General features: G+C 36.9%; 3 protein-coding genes across 4 annotated transcripts; all 3 read left to right on the top strand.

Moving 5' to 3' along the window:
* The first annotated feature begins 1,434 nt into the window (after nucleotides 1-1,434).
* Nucleotides 1,435-2,775, top strand: LOC130731109 (nucleolar protein 16). The gene is made up of 3 exons (XM_057583297.1): nucleotides 1,435-1,809; nucleotides 1,917-2,038; nucleotides 2,131-2,775. Exons 1-3 carry the CDS (start codon nucleotides 1,527-1,529, stop codon nucleotides 2,245-2,247), a joined length of 522 nt encoding a protein of 173 aa, XP_057439280.1. The 5' UTR covers nucleotides 1,435-1,526; the 3' UTR covers nucleotides 2,248-2,775.
* A 3,880-nt stretch (nucleotides 2,776-6,655) lies between these two features.
* Nucleotides 6,656-10,049, top strand: LOC130731108 (probable E3 ubiquitin-protein ligase BAH1-like 1). Of its 2 annotated transcripts, XM_057583296.1 has the most exons (7): nucleotides 6,656-6,772; nucleotides 6,846-7,109; nucleotides 7,314-7,558; nucleotides 7,968-8,222; nucleotides 8,623-8,760; nucleotides 9,366-9,424; nucleotides 9,764-10,049. In XM_057583296.1, exons 2-7 carry the CDS (start codon nucleotides 6,902-6,904, stop codon nucleotides 9,867-9,869), a joined length of 1,011 nt encoding a protein of 336 aa, XP_057439279.1. In that variant the 5' UTR covers nucleotides 6,656-6,772; nucleotides 6,846-6,901; the 3' UTR covers nucleotides 9,870-10,049. The 2 variants fall into 2 exon arrangements, with proteins under 2 accessions (XP_057439279.1, XP_057439278.1); XM_057583295.1 differs by having other exon boundaries at nucleotides 6,689-7,109.
* A 1,241-nt stretch (nucleotides 10,050-11,290) lies between these two features.
* LOC130731107 (uncharacterized protein At4g04775-like) lies at nucleotides 11,291-12,047 on the top strand. Its single transcript, XM_057583294.1, has 2 exons — nucleotides 11,291-11,492; nucleotides 11,575-12,047. The coding sequence occupies exons 1-2, from the start codon at nucleotides 11,337-11,339 to the stop codon at nucleotides 11,896-11,898; spliced, it is 480 nt and encodes a 159-aa protein (XP_057439277.1). The 5' UTR covers nucleotides 11,291-11,336; the 3' UTR covers nucleotides 11,899-12,047.
* The last annotated feature ends 8,951 nt before the right edge of the window (nucleotides 12,048-20,998 follow it).

Here is a 20,998-nt window from a genome sequence, read left to right as displayed (position 1 = left end):
ATAAGACATAAGGTGTTAGTCTAGGGGTAAACAAACTAGGGTCTGTTTGGATTGCTGGTAGGGAGTGGGATGAGATGAAATATTTTTAAGTTCAATTGTTTGGATAGATTAATGAAGGGTGGGATGGGATGGAATGAAGTGGGATAGATTATCATCCAATCCCATTGAATCCCATCATATTGGTAATACGAATAGACAACTACAGTTCCTGAACAAATGGAGAGACACTTGTTAAAGACAAAAAATAAATTTGAGTTATGAGGGGTTCTGTCCCCTCCATTCCCTTCACTTTCCTTGTAAAAATTGAATCAAATAAGATACGTAAAAAAAAAACCCTTTCACTACCCTCTTTTTGTCTCCTACCTAACACTATGTTAGGTTTTATTTTTATGTAAGAAGGGGAAAAAAAACTACACACAAGCAAAGCAACAACTATTTGAAGCTACAAGTGAAATTAACTCCTCAAAGGGAAGATACCAATTTAGAAGAACACATTGTATGTGCAAGCCCATGAAGCCACACAATCAAGACAAAAATTAGCCTCTACGCGAAGGTGCTTGAAAGACATCAGGATTTATACAGATGTTAATAATCTCTTCTAACATAGATATCAGAGGAGAACAAAATAGGAGCCTCCAACAGTCTATTAGCATCCAGAGAATCATTTTTCTGTATCATTATCAGACGTTATATGATAATCTAGATCTCAAGCCATAAGAAGACCATACTATATGGCCAAGAGCTTCAAAAGCCAACCACCCATTTAGTAGAAGCGTTACAAAGTAGCTCTTCTTCCAATTAAATTGATGCTTGAGCAATAATAACCACCGGCATTTAGCTTAACCAGCTGAGCTTAATCAGCCCATAAAACCAGAGAAATTTCCCAGAATGAGAAAACTTTCTATTAACAATTAGCAAAATACAAATTATGGGAGAAGACTTAATATTCTTGTTTTAATAACCTAAAAATACTAATAAGTTTTCACTAAATGAATTTTCAACGATGATTATATGACTTGGTAGACATTAATAAAATTTTGTACCAAATCTTTTTATATTTTATTTGTATCAAATCCTTCGAGACTTGAAGATCATGTTTAAATGGGTAGACCTCTTCTAGTAAATTCTCCTCTATATATGCCGCTCAAAGATCGAACTCTAAACTAAATACTCAAGAAATCCAACTATCTATCAACTCTGCTAGTCTTTGTTTGATTTTTTTGAAAGTTAATTGTCAGCAATGAAAAAGACTTATGTTTTGCATACGAAAATTTAATCATAAAAAAACATATCCATTTAAAATAATAAATATGAAAATATCATAAAATTTAATATAGTAAATACGTTGATAATAATGATATCATTAATTACACAAACCCGGTGGCAAAACGACACCGTCTCAGAGTCGTGAAATTTTGATCTTATGTAAACCCTAAAACCTAATCGGCTAAACCTAAACCCCTTCTTCTTCTTCTTCTTCTTCTTCCTCTAGCTCTTGTATTTGCAGCGAACGAGAGTGAGAGACGATGGGAGGGTCACGAAGAAAATACAAGAAATCGAGAACCAAGGTTCGAGTAGGATTACCGAAGAAGAACCCTAGGCTTTTCAAGCCTGCTTTCTCTGTTCCCCCAAAGCTCTTGAAATCGATACCTGAATCTGAATTCGACCCCAAATGGGACGACAAAGGCAGCGTCAACGACAATTACAAGTCCTTCGGTGTTCTCTCCGATCCCAACTCCCTCACCATCATACCGGAAATCGATTCCCCCACTCATCTCTCCGATTCCGGCAGCGACCTCGAAGAAGACGGTAATTCACCCCCCCACGATTCCAATTTCTATTCCGTTTTTAAAGTTGGATACTTTGGCATACCATATCGTGTTTTATTTGTTTATCTTTTGTTGGGTATGTTGTAGATTTGAAATCAGCATTAGGGAAAAGGCGAAGAGATGGAAAGAGTGTACCCCCTCAACCTTTGACTGCAATGCAACGTGTTCATATCACTCGTCTGGTGGATAAATATGGAGATGATTATCAGGTTGAGTTTTGTTTTCATTTTTTTGTTGTTGAACAAGTTTGTGAGATGTATGTATGCTTATATGATTGTATGTTTGTTTTCTTTTGGGGCAGAGCATGTTCATCGATATAAAGCTAAACCCAATGCAGCATTCAGTTGGAACTTTGCAGAAACTGTGCCAGAGGTATCACATGTATAAGAATAAGAATCCCCTGATTTTGTCCAAGTGAAAAATGTTCCCTCCCTAGAATAGCTTTATGATGAAGGTGTTGGAACTTGGAAGCTGTAATTTTGTGTCATGGAAGGGGAAATTATTGGATTGGATCATTGTGGCTCCAAATTAGCAAAATTTTGTGAGAGTATGTTTTTTGTCTTATTTTGAAAGCTGTATGTGTTATTTTATTTTGACACTTTGACTCTTAAAGAGTAAGATCATTAGGAAATGTTGTTGATGCTTTGAAATTTGCACATGGGTGGAATTTTGCTGTGAAGATGCATTCCCCCCCCTGAAGAAAATCAATGGTAGATGTCATTTGTTTTGGATAGAATATGTTCATAGCTATTTTGTGCATGATACTGCAACATTGCTATGTTTTGGGATGTTGCTTGATTGTTGGAAATTTCTATAAGTTCTTCTAGGATATATTTCAGATCGGATGTATGTGGAATTTATCATGCTCCCAGAGACAAATTGAATGATCTGGATTATTGTTGATGTCATTAATTGATCATGGGATGTACTAGGCTTTTTGGTTTGTCGTTGAGGCCATGTTTGGTAGAGCTTATGTTATAGCAGAATTGTTTATCAAGTGTTTTGGTAAACTTATGAAAATAGCTAATAACTTACATATAAGCCATTTTAAACTTATTTTCGTAAGATGCTCTGATTAAATTGTGAATAAGTGCTTCTAACTACATATTAGCTATTGAGTTTATTTTAATAAGTGTTTCAAATTAACTTATGAAAAAACTTAGGTAATAAGCGCTTATTGTCATAAGCACTAAAGAGCATATCTAATGGTTGATATTTTAGTGGGTACCTTATCACTATTTTTGTGGGCTGGAAACGTAACATAGGAGGCATCGACTATGTGGATTTTGCTTCAATGGTGGTATTTTATTATACTTTTAGTTGGTCCCACAATATTCAATATATTTATATTTTTTTACTCCAACACACATTTTGGTTGGGTCCCATATTTTGCTCCAATGCACATTTTGTTTGAAGCATTAAAGAGTATTTTTGTGTTTTTTATTTAAGATCTTGGTTGGGACGGTGGTTTGTTGGAGATACGAATCTTAAATTTAAGGCACCAACAATTCCAACTCAGGCTTCTCAATTGTTTGGTATCTTGTAAGACACAAATCTTGAGTTGTGCTAGAGATGAGAGCATCTCTAATGGAGTCCTTATTTTGGGACCTTAAAATAAGATTCGGATCTTATTAGATTTCACCATTGGAGATATCCTACATGACATGAGATCTTAGCAAAAGCTAAGATCCGTGTCTTAGCTCAGGTACTCTCAAATGTGAGATCTTAAATAAAATAATATTTTTTTTCTCTTCTTCAATACCATAACCAAAGTAAAAATTAGGGAGAGAAATAAATAATATAAATATGTTGGGTACTGTGGGTCCAGTCAAAAAGTAAAATAAGATCCCAACCACTAGAGTGAAATGTGCATGAAGACCTTATGAGTGTCTTAAATCCTATGTGGCAATTTGGGCCCACAAAAATTGAGTTAAATCCCAAAATAAGTTCCTACCATTAGAGATGCTCTAAGGTGCGTTTTCGTTTGGGTTTTCTTTTCTCTTCTTGCAAGCGTTTGGGGCTTTGCGGTGCTATCTTGTCTTTGTCTTGGTGTTGTGATCTCTCTGCCTGAGAATTTCAAGTTTTTGCTTTATATATATATATATATATATATATTATTGATCTTTCTAAAAAAACTAATTAAACGCTTATGACAAAGTGTTTATTCATTAGGTAGTTCGAGAAATTTATTTAACTAAGTTGAAAATATGCTATAAATAAGTATAAACTCTTGTTCGTAAGATAACATGAAAAAATCATGAAAATAAGTCATAATTAGCTTATAGATAGTCATAAACTTTTTACATTAATTCTCACAAACACTTACGCAAACGTTTAAGTTAAGATAAGTTCAAATAAGCTCTTATAGATGGGTCTTAATTTACTTAAACACATCCTGAATTAACTAGAGAAGAATTTCAAGTAAATTGTATTTTCTAGTAAAGATCATGAATGTGTTCTGCTACCATTTTTTCGCTCGTACTTAACTTAAAATAGATCATTAGTTTGGTACTTGCTCAACGCCAAGATTCCTACAATGGCATATTTCTTCTTCTCGAGTATCCAACATTTGGGGAAGTTTCATAATCTTTTCCAGCTCCAACTTAGAACGTGCCCAACATTTGGGGAAGATTCATTATATAAGTCTTCTATACATATCTAAATAAGCCTATTATATAAAATGCTGGCTAAAGCCGTTCGTTTACCTAAAGTAAGGTTTACTTAAATTAAGGTTTACTTTGTTCTTTGTAGATATCTATCAGCTTCAACTTGACATTTTCTGTTCAAGTTTTAGGCTGACTTAGTTAGATGTCAACATAATATCAAAACTTTCTGGAGTACTATCATATGTGATAATTAATGATTCAAGAATCGTTCAAAAAATAATAATTCAAGAAAGCTGTACCAAAAAAGTAATCAATAATGAAGAATAAAAAATACACATGTTTTAATTCATGATGGGGTAGCTTTTTCAGTGAGATTTTTCTATCATACACAATATGCAAACTCGAATTAAACAAGTATCAGTTTAACCCACTGTTTTATTGCTCAAGTTTGAGATTTTTTAAAGTCAAGCAAATATACATCCAGTCTTCTTAAATTAAATAGACCATTTTGTAACCAAAAAAAATTAAATAGACCATTTGGAAAGATTGTTAAATATGGTAATTATAGCCCTCGCCTCAGAAAATTAGTAAGTTATAGGATGACTATAAATTATAAATTAATATTAGAAATGAAGATAGGGAAAGTTTGTAGCTGGAACCTGGAATAATTTAAAAATAATGACAATTATTTTTTGGTGACAAATTTAAGTATACAATTTAACACGAATATGTTGACATCTATGGACCATAATTTTTGGTCAATTAGTCTATGTGTCATGTTAAATAGAAAAAGTTTCTGACAAAAAAAAAGAAAAAACTTCAAGTCAACTAAGAGTATCTACATTCATCATACTCACTAAAATATATACACTTCATTTTTTTTACCATTCCCCATAATACCACATCATCTACATCACTTTACTAACTTCTTACTCCAACCCAACAACTCTATAGTGGATCCCACCATCAACATCGCATTTGTGTATTTTATTATTTATCTTCATTTTAATCTAATTATATTAATTGTAAGTGCTGGTAATAAATAAAAGTTCACTTTCCAAGTTTAGTGTAGAGTATCTATTCTCACGTACTCATTTTTGTCATGTTGGAATTGAATATATACTCCAATGGTAATAGATACTACCATTGAAAATGCTCTAAGGGCCAATACAACCTTGTTAATTTTAAAACCAAAATTAAATTAATTTTGTAGAAATGCAGAGAACATGCCACGTGTGCAGAATAAGACAAGAAATACTTCCTAGAATGCCATGTGGAAAATTGATTATTCTAAAAAATGCTAAATTATTATATAGTATATGTTAACTCTCACTCTTTAAAAAAAGGAGAACCTAATATGCACCACTTTTAGGTGGTGTAATTTTACACCACCTATTTTGATTGGGTATAGCAGGTTGACACATTATTTTTTTAAAGAAAAAATATCATTAAAAATTTATTATATATTAAATTTCTTTAAAAAAACCTCTGTTGACTTGTTATAGCAGGTTAAAAAAAGTGGTCTAAAATTAGACCACTTTAAAAGTGGTCCATATTAGGGGTCACCTTAAAAAAAAAACTCTCACAATATAGTTTTTTTCACATCGCTTAATGTGAAAAGTAAATAAAAATGTTGGGGTTGCCTAAATGACCCATGATAATGTTTGGGTTAAATAACCCATCATTCAATCACATTTGAGATAAATGAATTGAAAATAAATTAATAAATAAAATATAGAAATTCCAACTCACTTATCTTCAATGTGATTGGATGATGAGTTATTTAACTCAAACTTTATCCAAACTTTCTCTTGAGTTATTAAGACAAACTTTTTTATTAACATGGTATATATATATACACAAATCATTACTATTGATTATTATACTGTTGGGTGCGATGCGATCTCTTGGGGCTCTTGGTCTAACCATCTTTTTACCTTAAAATGCACGGATTGCTTGCAAGTTGTGCTAATTACCTAGAAACAGCAAAAAAAGAATATAATTTCAAAAAGAAAATGAATATAAGGTAAGCAATTAATTTTTTTAATATCTCATTAATTTTAAATAATAACTCTATAAAACTCAAACTAATTTTTTTTACTTAAATTAAGAGAAATATTAAAAATAATTTGACGAAATAAAGTATTCTTAATATATATACTTTTTATCAAAATTTTATTTATAAAGTAATAGAGAAATTATTAAAAAAATGTGTCAGGAATATAACAAAACAACTTTCCAAAAACAAAACGTTTCCAAGGAGTGACTGACATCTTTCCTTTTTCCTCTCATTACAAGGTCGGAAGTAAATTCATATATTATAAACACAGAGACCAGGTTCAATTCGACTCACCTAGTCCTTAACCAAAACCTCATTCATTGTTCAGGCTCCTGATTTTCTTTTTCCCAGGAGATTCATTCATTGCTTGAAGGACTGTCTGTGTTGTTCGATGTTATTGGGAAAACATGAAGTTCTGCAAAAAATACCAGGAGTACATGCAAGGCCAGGACCTGGAGAAGAAAAAGCTTCCTGCTGTTGGCTTCAAAAACCTCAAAAAGATCTTGAAAAAGTGCAGGAGAGACTGTGAATCTCTCTGTCAATCCCAGAAAAACATTCAAGCAGCTGAAGCTGCAGCCTCCCCTGGCCTCAGAACCTGCCCTGATCACTGCTCAGGTAATCAAAATCTTCCATTTTCTCTTCTCTGTTTCAAAGTTTTAATCATTTCCCCTTGGCAGAGAAAAATCCTCTGTTTCCTCTGTTGCCTTCCTCTGCATGCATGAATGATATGTTCTAGTTTGTGTAAATGAATACCAATTTTCAAAGCGTTTTTGGACTCTTTTAATAATACTGATGATGAGGTTTTGAATTTTGATTCAGTGTGTGATGGGACCTTCTTCCCTTCCCTTCTCAATGAAATGTCAGAGATAGTTGGCAGCTTCAATCAGCGTGCACAGGAGTTACTGGAGCTGCATCTCGCTTCTGGCGTCAAGAAGTACATTTTCTGGTTCAAAGGCAAATTACGAGGGAATCACACTGCTCTAGTTCAAGAAGGACAAGATCTGGTCAATTATGCACTCATCAATGCCATTGCAATTCGAAAAATACTCAAGAAATATGATAAGGTATGTCTGCCTGTTCTTCTTCTATGGATAAATATTACAATCATCCTGATTTCACAGGTGTTCTAATTTCATGTTGGTTCCATGTTTCGGGGTTTTATAATCAATTCTCATTCATTCACCAGAATCATTTTTAGTGTTTATATAGATGTTTGGCAATCAAAAGGTATATAGAGTAGCTTTTGCGGTTGACATAATCAATTGTGTGATTTCATAATTGGTTTTAAGAACATTAACCTATAGAAATCACTTTTCCCAATTAACGCATCCAAACATAAATTGTTTCACTTTCAACTCATTTGTACCAAAATGAATTCAGACACGCTGATCCAAACCAGCACCATTTAGGTGAAACTTATGAAGAGTTTTATTAATTTTTTTTAATATGCTGTTATTTCTACTTCCATTGCAGATTCATTCTTCCAAGCAAGGGCAATTGTTCAAGTCTCAATTCCAGAGCATGCACAAGGAAATTCTTCAAAGCCCCTGGCTTTATGAGCTGATGGCTTTCCACATCAATTTACGGGAAACCAAGGTGGAGTCAAGCAAGGCACCTGCTTTGTTTGATCAATTTTTTCTCACATTTAAGGATGGAAAACCATCACTTACTTGTGAGCTCTTTGATTCTATCAAAATTGATATTGACTTGACCTGTCCTATATGCTTGGTAAGTTAGCTTCTATGCATCAGTTGTAGGATGAATTCGATCTCAACTTTTGTGCTTTTGATTTGGATTGGATTGCATATACATTGAGGCTTTCTGTTTGATGATTACTAGCATGTTTGGATCAACTTTTATTTCATCGGAATCAATTATGAAACCTAGAATCTTTTTACATAAGTTTCTCCCCAGAATTGACTCTTGCTTCAGAACCAATTCCAAACATGCACTACTTCTTGGATGCAAGAAGATCATATGTTAGAATTTTAAACTAGAACAAATGATTTCTACGGGAGTGAATTTACAGTATTGGTAATGTTTTCTATCGGAAATGGAAAAGCACTTTCATGTATGGTTCTTCACTTATTTATCCATTGATATTGTTCATCTGGCTCCTTCAATGCAGGACACAGTGTTTGATCCAGTTTCACTGACTTGCGGCCATATATTCTGCTATATGTGTGCTTGCTCGGCTGCATCAGTATCTATTGTTGATGGACTTAAGTCAGCCGTTACTAAGCAGAAATGTCCTCTGTGCCGCGAGGTAAGCTACTAGATATGAAATTTACACTTCATGTTGTCCTACAATCTGATCATTTGCAACCAGTCATGGAATTTACACGTCAAGCTCTTAAACAACTTGATTATTTGAGAACGGGATTGTGAAACATGGGAGAATTTTTAGTTTAATTGATTCCATAACTTGTGTTAAAAAGGGTATATAGACCATATGAATAACTTATGATTTCACCCTTTACTGGTGATTAGAGCCAGCCAAGGTATTTCTCCCTTGTCTGGATCCTATTCTAAGCTTCATGTTCCACTTAGAATAACAAATTCTCACTTATAAAATGTAGGTTCTCTCTTTTGATTTGAGATTTGTGGTTTACATTAATTTCTTAAAAATTTTGTGTTGTAATACTGTTGTATCATGTCCTATAGTTCTTAATACTTGTCATAATATCCCTCATGTTGTATTTTAGTTTTAAATGCATGTTCCATGTGAAATTTGCTAGAGCTCAAATTTTAAGGCCTGTCTATGAAGTTTTCCTACCTAATAATTAGATCTTCCAGAATGAGCAAACCTAATATTTGAACTAATTAAAATAATTGCCAACTTATACTGAGTTCTACTTTGGATGTTGACAGAATGCTGTCTATGAAGGTGCTGTGCACTTGGAAGAACTAAACATTCTGTTAGGCCGAAGGTATAAAATTAGACTTTGTTCTACAATTTGAAATCTCTTATCCCTAAATTGTGTCTCATTCTCTGCTCTACTAATAAAATTTGGGCATATGCCAATTAAAAACTATCATGTAAGTTTGTAATATTTTGTCTACTTGTGTCTTTTTTAATTGACATGACAAAATTTCATTGGTGGGTCAAGAAATTGAGATACGATTTGGAGACAAAAAAACTTTATCCTTTGTTCCATTATATAACTCATGATTTTTTTAATTTGGGAGGGTCAAATCAGTTACTTCGTCTTGTGTCTTATTGCAAGTCTTTTGATCTAAAAATATCAAAAATATCAATACTCTTACAGATGTCCAGAATACTGGGAGCAAAGACTTCAGTCAGAGAGGGTAGAGAGGGTTAAGCAAATAAAGGAACATTGGGAATCACAGTGCAGAGCATTCCTGGGTGTATAATTGTAGTTTTAGGCTAGAAGGCCTCATACATTTGTTTGATTATAGTTTTACATGTGTTTCTTATGATCATTGTAAAGAAAGTGAATGTGCTTTCAAACTATCTGTAAGGTTATCAATGGAGTGTTCTTCAATAAGGGATTATTATTATATTACCCTGTTACTTAACCTATTTTTGGTCTATTTATTTTATTGAAACAGCTTACTCATACATGTATTTGAATAATTTAATTAAGAACTTCAGTGTTTTCAGATGATTATTAATAGTATGAAAGTTGAATCGTATGACTTAGTGTGTGTTTATGTGTCTCGTGAGAACGAAAAAATGTTTGATTCTCTTGATGTATGAGTGACACATCTAACATGTTATTGACCCACATATACGCTTTCAAAGCAAAAAGCAAAAGCAAAAGAAAGAGGGTTGGCTGGTTGGTGGGTGTGTTTAAAGCCATAGCCACACCCACAAAACACGAGATTTATTACTTTCTGAAATCAAAGAAACATATGTATCCACAAGATTTAATCATAGGTGTTGCCATTCAAATTGATCATTTCTGTATATCACCCACCCATGTACACAGCACATAGGGAAATTGGAGGGTGGTTTTGGACTGAACTCGCCTAGATTTATTTATTGTTGGAGAAGAAACCATTGATCTTTATCTTATACTCCACCCACTAACATTATCATATCATATTAATCTTATGATCATTGCCTTTTGAGTTTTGACAGTTTCTATATTGGGAAAGTAAGTGGAAGCATCACTAACGATTGTCGATAGAGCAATTCATCTCTTAAAATAAAAGCCAACAATTAATTAATAAACAAGTTCAGATATAGATCAGACTTGAGACGGGCAAACACTCACAAGGTCAATGTGTCAATTTAGGTGCAATTTCATCACCTTTACTAATAAAAAAAAGGGTTAAATGTGTTCACCGTCCCTGAACTTTGAGCGAGATCTGGTTTCCGTCCCTCGCCGGAAAATCTTCCTAACCCCATCCTCAGACTCAAGTGTTTGTACGGAAACCGTCCTTGCCGCCGGTATAGCTCCGGCAGCCGTGCACGTGGCCGTGCCACGTCATTTAATGAAATGACATGGCATTTAAATAAAAAAAAATTCTTTTAAAAATTATAATTAAGCCCTCTGATTTAACCCTAACTAAACTAAATAATCCTAAAACTAATTAACCCTAAAACCTAATTAAACTTTACTCCTTCAAAATCCCCAAATCCAAATTAGGGTTCACCATCTTCTTTCCCTTTCCCTCTTCCCTTCTCCATTGAACTGAGGCTGCACCTGCACCATCGATTTCTTCCCTTCTTCATCTTCTCTGTCGATTTCTTCCTATCTTTCCTTCTTGTCCATCGAATCCTCTTCTCCTTTCACACGATTTCCTGTCTTCTCCGTCGAATTCTCTTCTTCTTTCACGCGATTTCCTGGGTTTTCTGGTTCGTGTCCTTCAACCATGAGAAGACCGTGTTCATCTGGTTCTTGTGCATCCTCGAGCACTTACTCCATGCCTCCAAGCGGAATCTGTGCTTGTGGGGAACTAATTGTGTACCTGACATCTCACACTCCTGAAAATCCAGGAAGACATTTCTGGAGATGCAGGAATTTCAAGGTAAATTATCGCCTCTCTTTTTCCTTTAATCTGTCAATTTGAACTGCTATGTTAATCTGTCTCATTTTCATTGTAATTAAAGACCCCCAGGGACTGTGGTTTCTTCCTGTGGGATGAGGATGCAGGAGTCCAAAGTTCAGGAACACAACGTGTTGTTGATATGTTGAGGACAAAGTTGGAAGATTCAAAGGACAAATTGGATGAATTGAAGAAGAAATTGGAGGATACAAAGATGAAATTTGAGGACACAAAGATGAAATTGGAGGAAAGCAAGAACAAAATTAGCAAGCTTCAAAGGAAGCTTGACTGTGAGCTGCTGAATAAGAAAATGGCCTTTGCAGCCATACTGATTGTTGTGTTAGCTTGGGTTGTTAGCTTTTGCTTCCTTTATGGAAGAAAAATGTAATCTGAGAAGGGAATGGAGGTTATGTTGATGTTTTGGAAGTTATTTGGGTAGGTTGGTTGAGTTTAAGTAGAATCATGTAATGGAGTTTTTATTGTAACAAGTTCCTGAATTCAGAAGAAATGGCAATGGAATTGTTTCTTTTTTCAACATTGTTTTGATGTATATAATGTCTCATTTGTAATTGAAAGGTAAAAAGAACTAGAAGACACATAAAGTAAAGTGAAAGAGAGAATCTTTGACTAATGTAATGCCAACAACATCAAGCTTCATAATTCAATGTCAAGTGGTCCACACATCCACACATTCAGAATACAAAATGGTTCTAAACAAAGCTTAAGTGGTCCAAATTACATAAAAAACAACAGCAAACACTTCAACCCATGTGCTTCCTAAACGATATCAAAATGTGCACCCATGTGGTGTCAAAAGTAATGCCAACAAACCACAAAATATTCCCACTTGGTCTGTTCACATTAAATATCTTTCAGCCCTCCATTATTGCTCCACAACCGAGCCCTTACTAACCACAACAACCTTCAACCCTCTCATTTAGCAACTTGAGATTGGAGTGCCTGCACAACTTGAGATGGCTCCTCTTGAACAGCAGCAGATCCACCAGCAGATCCACTTCCACCACCAACATTAGATGGCCCTGCTCCATGAACATAGTGCAATCTTGCCATGTCTTGATCCCATTGTTCCCTTAGCATGGCAGGTATTTCATCAAACTGGATCTGATGTTGAACAATATGAATATTAATCATTATTTTTGATGAGAAACTTGTAGATCTGTTTAAAATAAGACCACATGTTATAAGTTTACTTACATTTGCATCTTGTGTGGCATTGATGACCTGAGATGCATCCTCTTGTGTTTCAACTGGCTGAGATCCTTGTCCTGCTGCAACTGGATCTTGTCCTGGTTCAGACCCTTGTCCTGCTTCTGGTTCTTGACTCTCCACTGGATTTGGGCATCTCCTTGAATTATGGCCATGCTGACCACACCTACTGCATTTGTGTTTAGCAACAGTCCTGCTGAGTCTTGTGCTACCTAAATCTTCAAAGGGGTCCCTTCTTCTCAGCTTCTTAGGCCTTCCAGGCCCTCTCTTCTTTATGGGAGGAAGTATCTCAGGGTCATTTGTAGGCTGCCATAACTCTTGGCCATTGATAGGAGTGATCTCATGCCCATATGTAGCTTCATATGCAGCTCTCTTATAGTATGGATGCACAAAATCTTCTGGTTTCATCCTTTTACATGCTATGGCAGCCACTGCATGCCTGCATGGTATGCCAACCAAATCAAACAGATTGCATGTGCATGAACTTTTGCTCAAGTCCACCACAAATCCCTCACCTGTTTGCAACATATTGCAGGATTAGGACAGCCATTATCCATGAAAGTAAACAATGTGTATAAATTCTTATTGGAAACCATACCTGATACAATGTGCTTCACTTCAAACCTCCATTATGAGGACATTGTTGGAAACCAATGAGAAGCCTTATCAGTCTCCCATGCTAACCTCCTCAAAGGCTTAGGCATTACCTCCCCTCTATACTTGTGAAACTTCTCCCTCAAGGTTGCAAACCTTCCCATCAAGTATGTTCTGATCCAGTCCATCATGGTCAGAATTGGCTTGTCCCTTGCCAATAAAATTGTGGAGTTGAATGACTCTGACAAGTTGTTCATGAGCACATCACACTTGGGGTAGAAGGTGAAGTCATGCTTGCACCAAGTCCTGGTAGGTATTCCCATCATCCACTCCCATGCTGCATTATTTTGTTCCCTCAGCTCCAACATTTTTGCTTCCCACTGCTGGCGATAAGTAGCCTTTGCTGCTGCCATCATAATGTTTCTAATTACAACCCCACCTCCAAACCTCTTTTTGAAGTTTGCATAAAGATGCCTCAAACAAAACCTGTGTTCAAATCCCTCCAAACAGCTCAGTAGCCCCTATTAGCATGTACGCAAGCAGAAATTCATAATCATGTAGTATAATGAAATAAGGATGTGTAATTCAGGTTCCCTCTGATACGATTGTCCTGCACGATGCTAAGACAAGAGGTTCGACAATCGCTTAACAATAAAACAGAACTTAACAACAAAACAATAACACTCAGAAGTTGTTCACCCAGTTCAGTGAAAACTTTCACCTACGTCTGGAGGGTTTGCACCCAAAGAAAGGAAATCCACTATCTCAAGATTCAGGAATTACAGACACTCATGAACGACTCAGTTCATAGTTCACTTCCTAATCTACCCAGTGTATTTCTACTTAGAATCCCAACCTAAGTATGAGAGCCCCTCTCACTTTCTCTCAATCACTGCCACAGTGATTGGTGAACACAATGAACAAGTAAAGTTTGAACGCAATCAAACAACACAGAACCTCTCTTTGCTTTATAGAATCAGTGAGCAAAGACAGATTCACAACTAACACAGGACGAAGCACAATAACAAATCCTAAAACTCTTAATCTCTCTTTCAGCTTCGGTGATCTTCACGTTTTAGGTCTTCATCCTTTTATAGACTTCAGCAGCGGTAGCATGGGCTTTAGGGTTAGCACGGGCTGAAGAAACAGATTCCAATAACAGCAATTTGAAAACGCAATCTTGATAGATTCGGTTTCTTATTGCACAAGTAAAGATAGAAATCAATCTTTTAACAAAGATTGTTTCAACAAATAACAACCCAACAACTAAAACCCTTTTGGAATAGTTACTTGCTCCTCAAGTAACTCAAAAACATATCTTCAGCAAATCTTCAGAAGGCCCATAACAGAAACACAAGCTGAGGACTGATGTCCTAGCTTCACGAGGTCAGATGCCACGGCATCTGCTTCGACAATCAGTTGTTTTGACAAAATGCAAGGCAACATGTTCCAACAATCTCCCCCTTTGTCAAATTTTGTCTAAAACAACTCACAATCAGAGAGGATAAAAACTAGAGAAAAAACTCTCCCCCTTAGTCAGAACTCCCCCTCAAACAAACGCATCTACACAACCCACTATCATACTTCAGAAGGCATAGTCGGAACAAAACACTTTAGCAGCACAAACACACAACCAGAGGTACAATCAGCCTTAGCACATGATAACATCAAAATGGATCAGTTTGAACATCATCGTATCAGAAATACTACCATCAGAAGTACTGCTCATCAGAGGCAACATTTCAGAAACAAACATAGCCATCGTCTTGAACTTGTCTTCAGACCAGAGCTAACACTATCAGAACACACATAGCACAGTAGAAACAGAAGCAACTTCTCACAACTTCTGAGAACATGAACATCTGAACCAAAACAAACTTCTGATCTGCGAACATCTGAACAACTTCTGATCTGCGAACATCTGAACAAAACAAACTTCTGAACAAAAACAAACTTCTGATCTAAAACATCTTCTGATCTAAAACATCTTCTGAACTAAAACATCTTCTGAACTAAAACATCTTCTGATCTGCGAACATCTGAACTTCTGAACAAAAACAAACTTCTGATCTAAAACATCTTCTGAACTAAAACATCTTCTGAACTGAAACATCTGAACAGAACCAACTTCTGAACCTCAAACTTCTGAACATAAACAACTTCTGAATCACAAAACTGCTCAAAAACAAATTTCTTCTGATCTGAAACTTAAAACTACTCCCCCTTTTTAGCACAAATTTGCAAAGGGTGCATCCAAAACAAAAGACAAGATCAAAATCAAAGCAAACTATGCTTCAGAACCGGACTTTTCCTTGGAACCTTCGGCACTTCTCTCTGTACTTGCTTCAGATCCTTCCTCCTCGTCGCTTTGTTCAACATCTTGACGTTCTTCTTCTTGTAACTTGAGTAGCAACGCATCAACTTTGAGCTTCCTGGCAGTACTCACCCGGATTGTTTCTTGTAAAGCCTTGGAGACTTCCAGTAATTCAGCAATTATGGCCTTAGTGTCAGATGCAGTCACAGTAGGCGCAGATGTTTTGCTAGTTGGTAAGGCAATGTCGAGAACATGTGGGTCCATAAACAAACGTTGATCCAAAGTGATTGGAACACCACAAGACATAGCCACATCATCAGCTCTGAGAATCTGAGGATGTTGCTTCAGAATGATCTCAGTAAGAAGTGATGGAAACGAAACAGGCAGCTTCACAGCACAAGTATCAGCATGCTTCAATGTCTGCTCAAACACAAAAGTTCCAAAATCAAAATCAATAGACTTGCCTATCCGATAGATTAATTTGGCAAGCGTTGCAGAAACTCCAGAAGTATGCTGAGTAGGAACCCAATTCACAGCACCAATCCTGTTAAGAATAGCATACTTCACACTCAGATTTCCAGTAGAGAGCAGCTTCTTGCTAGGCCACTTCTTCACATAACCAGCGCTAAGTTCCTTGGCCACAACATCCATGGACACTTCTTCATCAACAAAGGCAATAGCACTTCTGCCAAGTGCTTGATTGATCACAGCAGGTGAGAACACAACACATTCAGCTCTCACATAGACTGTCCTGAATTCTGCACTATCAGGACGTTCCACATCAACAGAGAGATTTACCAAGAACTCTCTCACAAGCCTCTCATAGCACCTACCAACATTCTGAATAGTCTTCATCAGACCTGCTTTCTCAATAAGTGCAATAACATCTCTACATTCAAGAACATCAGAGCCAACTTCCCTTTCCTTGGCCATTCTCCTCTTGCAAACAAACTTCCACTTCTGAACATTCTCTTCTAAGTGAAAAGACACTCTATCAATAGGAACGACAGGAACATTCTGAGGAATACGCTTACCAGAAAACTTCTTTTTCTCAGAAGATCGAATGTTCTGAACACCGACTTCAACATCTGATTCAGAGTCTTCAACGTCAACTGGAGTCTTCCTCTTCTTCTTCTCAGTGGGAGTCTTGTCTTCCTTTTGCTTTCCCTTACTCTTCACACTAGCCTGTCGGGACTTGTAGGTTATAGGTGAAGACTTGGATTTCTTTGATGGAGTAGGAGTGACTTCAGGAGAAGAAACCCTTCTTTTCTTCTTCATCCTCGCAGCAACACTATCAGCAAAGGACTCAGTCAGAGGAACATCATCAGAAGCATCATCAGAGATGTTCTGAACAGAGGCTGGAGCCTGGTTTGGCTCTTCAGAATTGGTACCCTCAGAGTTACCATTCTTTGGATCAGCATCCTTTGAAGAGGATGACACAGAGATGTCTGGCTGGGCAGCATTGCCTGAATCTTCATGAGAAGTGGAATCCTTTCCAGAATTTTCTTGAGCAGAACTTTCCTTAGACCTGGATGTCTCAACATTAGGTACAACATCAGGCACAGTAGTATCTTCATCATTGATCTCCTCTTCGTTAGGAACAATTGGGGCTATGCTGTTCTTGACCTGTGATTCGTAGACCTTACACGTTGGGTTTTTTGATCGCATCTTCTTGAAGACTTTCTTGGACACAGAAGATGGTTGAGAAGTATCACTCTTCAAACCCATACACTTGACTCCTTTTGCAGTTCTCTCAATCTTAGCCTTGACAGATTCCTTCCTTCCTGAGCTTTGAGACATGATGAATCGAGAGTAAATACAAACAGAGTACAGAACAATGAGCACAACTTTCAGATGAACGATGATAAGTCTTGAAAAAGATAGATGCACAAGCGGTTGAGAGAACACAATTTGACCGTTGAAGGTAGTTATAGGATAAGCGAACCATGAAGTAACCTTCTCTCTGCTGATGTCACAACGGCAGTTAATGATGAACAAAAATAAACTAGCCGTTGACACATATGGACACGCTAATTGCTATGCATCAAAAAGGCAAATCCCTAGATTTCCTCTTAATTTTTCAAATGTAAGTGCATCAAGGGGTTTTGTGAAAATATCAGCCAATTGCTTGTCAGTTGTAACATGTTCCAAGTTGACAATTTTATCCTCCACCAAGTCTCTAATGAAATGATGTCTAATGTCAATATGCTTGGTCCTGCTATGCTGTATGGGATTCTTGGAAATATTGATTGCACTGAGATTGTCGCAGTACAATGTCATGACATCCTGCTCAACATCATACTCTTTCAACATTTGCTTCATCCACATGAGTTGAGTACAACTACTTCCGGCTGCAATATATTCTGCTTCAGCTGTAGACAATGAGACACAATTCTGCTTCTTGCTAAACCATGAAATCAGATTATTCCCTAGAAAGAAACATCCACCAGATGTGCTTTTTCTATCATCTGCACTGCCTGCCCAATCGGCATCACAGAACCCAACTAACGAAGAATTTGTATCATGAGTATAGAGAATACCATATTCACTCGTGCCATTGATGTACTTGATAATTCTCTTGACTTGTAGCAGATGACTAGCCTTAGGAGCTGCTTGATATCTTGCACATACACCTACTGCAAAGGTGATATCTGGTCTGCTGGCAGTGAGATACAACAAGCTTCCAATCATGCTTCTATAGAGACTTTGATCAACATCTTCTCCTTGCTCATCTTTGGACATCTTGATGTGTGTAGCAGCAGGGGTTCTCTTGTGACCAGCCTTTTCAAGACCAAATTTCTTGACTAGGCCTTTAGCATACTTACTCTGAGATATGAACATGGAATCCTCCATTTGCTTGACTTGTAGTCCTAGAAAATAATTCAGTTCACCAACTAAGCTCATCTCAAATTCAGATTTCATTTGTTGAACGAAATGTGCCACCATTGAGTTAGACATTCCTCCAAAAACAATGTCATCCACATAAATCTGTGCTATCATGAGCTTTCCTTTGTCATTCTTTACAAACAGAGTTTTATCAATTCCTCCCTTGCAGTAACCATTGCTTACGAGAAACTCAGTTAATCTTTCATACCAAGCCCTAGGTGCTTGCTTCAAACCATACAAGGCCTTCCTCAACTTGTACACATGATCTGGATGATGTGGATCTGTAAATCCTTTAGGCTGTTCAACATAAACTTCTTCATTCAAATAGCCATTCAGAAAAGCACTCTTCACATCCATCTGATAAAGTCTGAACTTCAAGAGACAAGCAACAAGCCTTGCTTTATTCCTTGTGACTGTTCCAGCTTCATCTGATTTGTTCTTGAAGATCCACTTGGTGCCAATGATGTTTACTTCTTCAGGTCTGGGCACTAACTCCCACACTTCATTTCTTCTGAACTGCTCTAGCTCTTCTTGCATAGCATTTATCCAGTATTCATCAGTGAGAGCTTCATTAACATTCTTGGGTTCTATTTTAGAGATGAAACAACTGTGAGCAATAATACTTCTGGATCTGGTAGTCACCCCTTCTTGAAGATTACCAATAATGTTTTCTTGAGGATGATTCTTCTGAACCCTGATTGATGGAGCTTTGTTTGATGTGATATCTTTGTCTTCCTTTTCATCAGCACTTGTTTCTGACTCATTGTCTAGGGCGGTTGCTGGAGCATTGGCTGGAACATCAGTACCATCATCATCTTCATTCAGAACTGCTTCTTCCTTCTTGCTTGGTTCATCATCCACAGTCACATTCACAGATTCCATCATGGTCCTCGTGCGAGAGTTAAAAACTCTATAAGCTTTGCTGTTCATAGAATACCCCATGAAAATTCCTTCATCACTTCTAGGATCAAGCTTCCTCTTAGGATCACGATCTGCAAGAATATAACATTTACTTCCAAAGATGTGAAAGTATTTTACAGATGGCTTTCTACCTTTCCATAGCTCATATTGTGTAGAGGATGTCCCTGCCCTGATGGTGACTCCATTATGTATGTAACAAGCAGTACTCATAGCTTCAGCCCAGAACTGGTGTGGAATCTTCTTAGCATGTAACATTACTCTGGCTGATTCCTGGAGAGTTCTATTTTTCCGTTCAACAATTCCATTCTGCTGTGGAGTGATGGGGGCAGAAAATTCATGGCTAATACCTTCTGTTCCACAGAACTCCAAGAATTTTGAATTCTCAAACTCCCTTCCATGATCACTTCTGATTCTTACAATCACACAGTCCTTCTCATTCTGAAGTCTCAAACATAGGTTCTTGAATATTTCAAATGTCTCTGATTTTTCTCTCATAAATTCAACCCATGTATACCTTGAAAAGTCATCTACACAGACAAACACATACCTCTTTCCTCCCAAGCTTTCAACTTGCATGGGACCCATGAGATCCATGTGAAGCAATTCCAGAACCTTCGTTGTGGTCTGATGCTGGATCATCTTGTGAGACACCTTGGTTTGCTTACCAATCTGACATTCTCCACATAGCTTCCCTTCTCCCAAGCTCAGATTGGGCAATCCCCTTATTGGTTCATCAGCTATAACTTTTTGCATGCTCCTGTAGTTGAGATGCCCTAGTCTTTGATGCCATACATTCACCTCACCTTCTTTAGTTAACATACATCTGGAAACATGAGCTTTTTCTTCTGATGTCCACATGTAACAGTTGTCTTTTGATCTGACTCCTCTCATCACAACTTTTTCATCATCAGTGGTCACAACACATTCTATCTTATTGAACTTCACATCATACCCTTGATCGCACAGTTGACTTATGCTGATTAGGTTGGCAGTTAAGCCATTTACAAGCAACACATTGTTCAAGTTAGGAGATTCTGTGCTAACAAGCTTTCCTACCCCCTTGATCTTTCCTTTAGCTCCATCTCCAAAAGTAACATAGTTAGTGGAGTGACTTCTGATATCTTGCAAGAAGCTCTTGTTTCCTGTCATGTGCTTTGAGCAGCCACTATCAAAATACCAATCTTCTTCTGATGATGCTCTGAAGGACGTGTAGGCTACCTGACATCTGACTTCACCCTTGGGCTTCCATTCCTTCTTCATCTTAACAGGCCTTTTATCGTGCATCTGAGGATAGCCATATAACCTGTAACAGTAAGGCTTTATGTGACCATTCTTACCACAGTAGTGACACTTCCAAAGTACAATTTTCTCAAGCTTGAGCTGGGATTTCCCATGTTGAGGTACATGTCGAGGCAATGGATCTGACAACTGATAATTTCTGGGCTTCTTGAATTCAGTTTGTTTTGCAGCAGACACAAACTTCTTTGATCCTTTTTGACCTTCTTTGTTCGTTGTTCTGTAGTCAAAACCAATTCCCTTCAGACTC

Source organism: Lotus japonicus, chromosome 1, assembly GCF_012489685.1.
Source record: "Lotus japonicus ecotype B-129 chromosome 1, LjGifu_v1.2".
NCBI lineage: Eukaryota > Viridiplantae > Streptophyta > Magnoliopsida > Fabales > Fabaceae > Lotus > Lotus japonicus.
Note: the sequence above shows the minus strand (reverse complement) of the source record. Positions and strands in the feature narration are given on the sequence as shown.

Bases quoted from the DNA above. Each gene is read 5' to 3' on its own strand.
- LOC130731109 (XM_057583297.1), top strand. From the start codon at position 1,527: ATGGGAGGGTCACGAAGAAAATACAAGAAATCGAGAACCAAGGTTCGA. The intron at 1,810-1,916 runs GTAATTCACCCC...GGTATGTTGTAG, and splicing joins CAGCGACCTCGAAGAAGACG to ATTTGAAATCAGCATTAGGG. The intron at 2,039-2,130 runs GTTGAGTTTTGT...CTTTTGGGGCAG, and splicing joins AATATGGAGATGATTATCAG to AGCATGTTCATCGATATAAA.
- LOC130731108 (XM_057583296.1), top strand. From the start codon at position 6,902: ATGAAGTTCTGCAAAAAATACCAGGAGTACATGCAAGGCCAGGACCTG. The intron at 7,559-7,967 runs GTATGTCTGCCT...CTTCCATTGCAG, and splicing joins TACTCAAGAAATATGATAAG to ATTCATTCTTCCAAGCAAGG. The intron at 8,761-9,365 runs GTAAGCTACTAG...GGATGTTGACAG, and splicing joins AATGTCCTCTGTGCCGCGAG to AATGCTGTCTATGAAGGTGC.
- LOC130731107 (XM_057583294.1), top strand. From the start codon at position 11,337: ATGAGAAGACCGTGTTCATCTGGTTCTTGTGCATCCTCGAGCACTTAC. The intron at 11,493-11,574 runs GTAAATTATCGC...TTGTAATTAAAG, and splicing joins GGAGATGCAGGAATTTCAAG to ACCCCCAGGGACTGTGGTTT.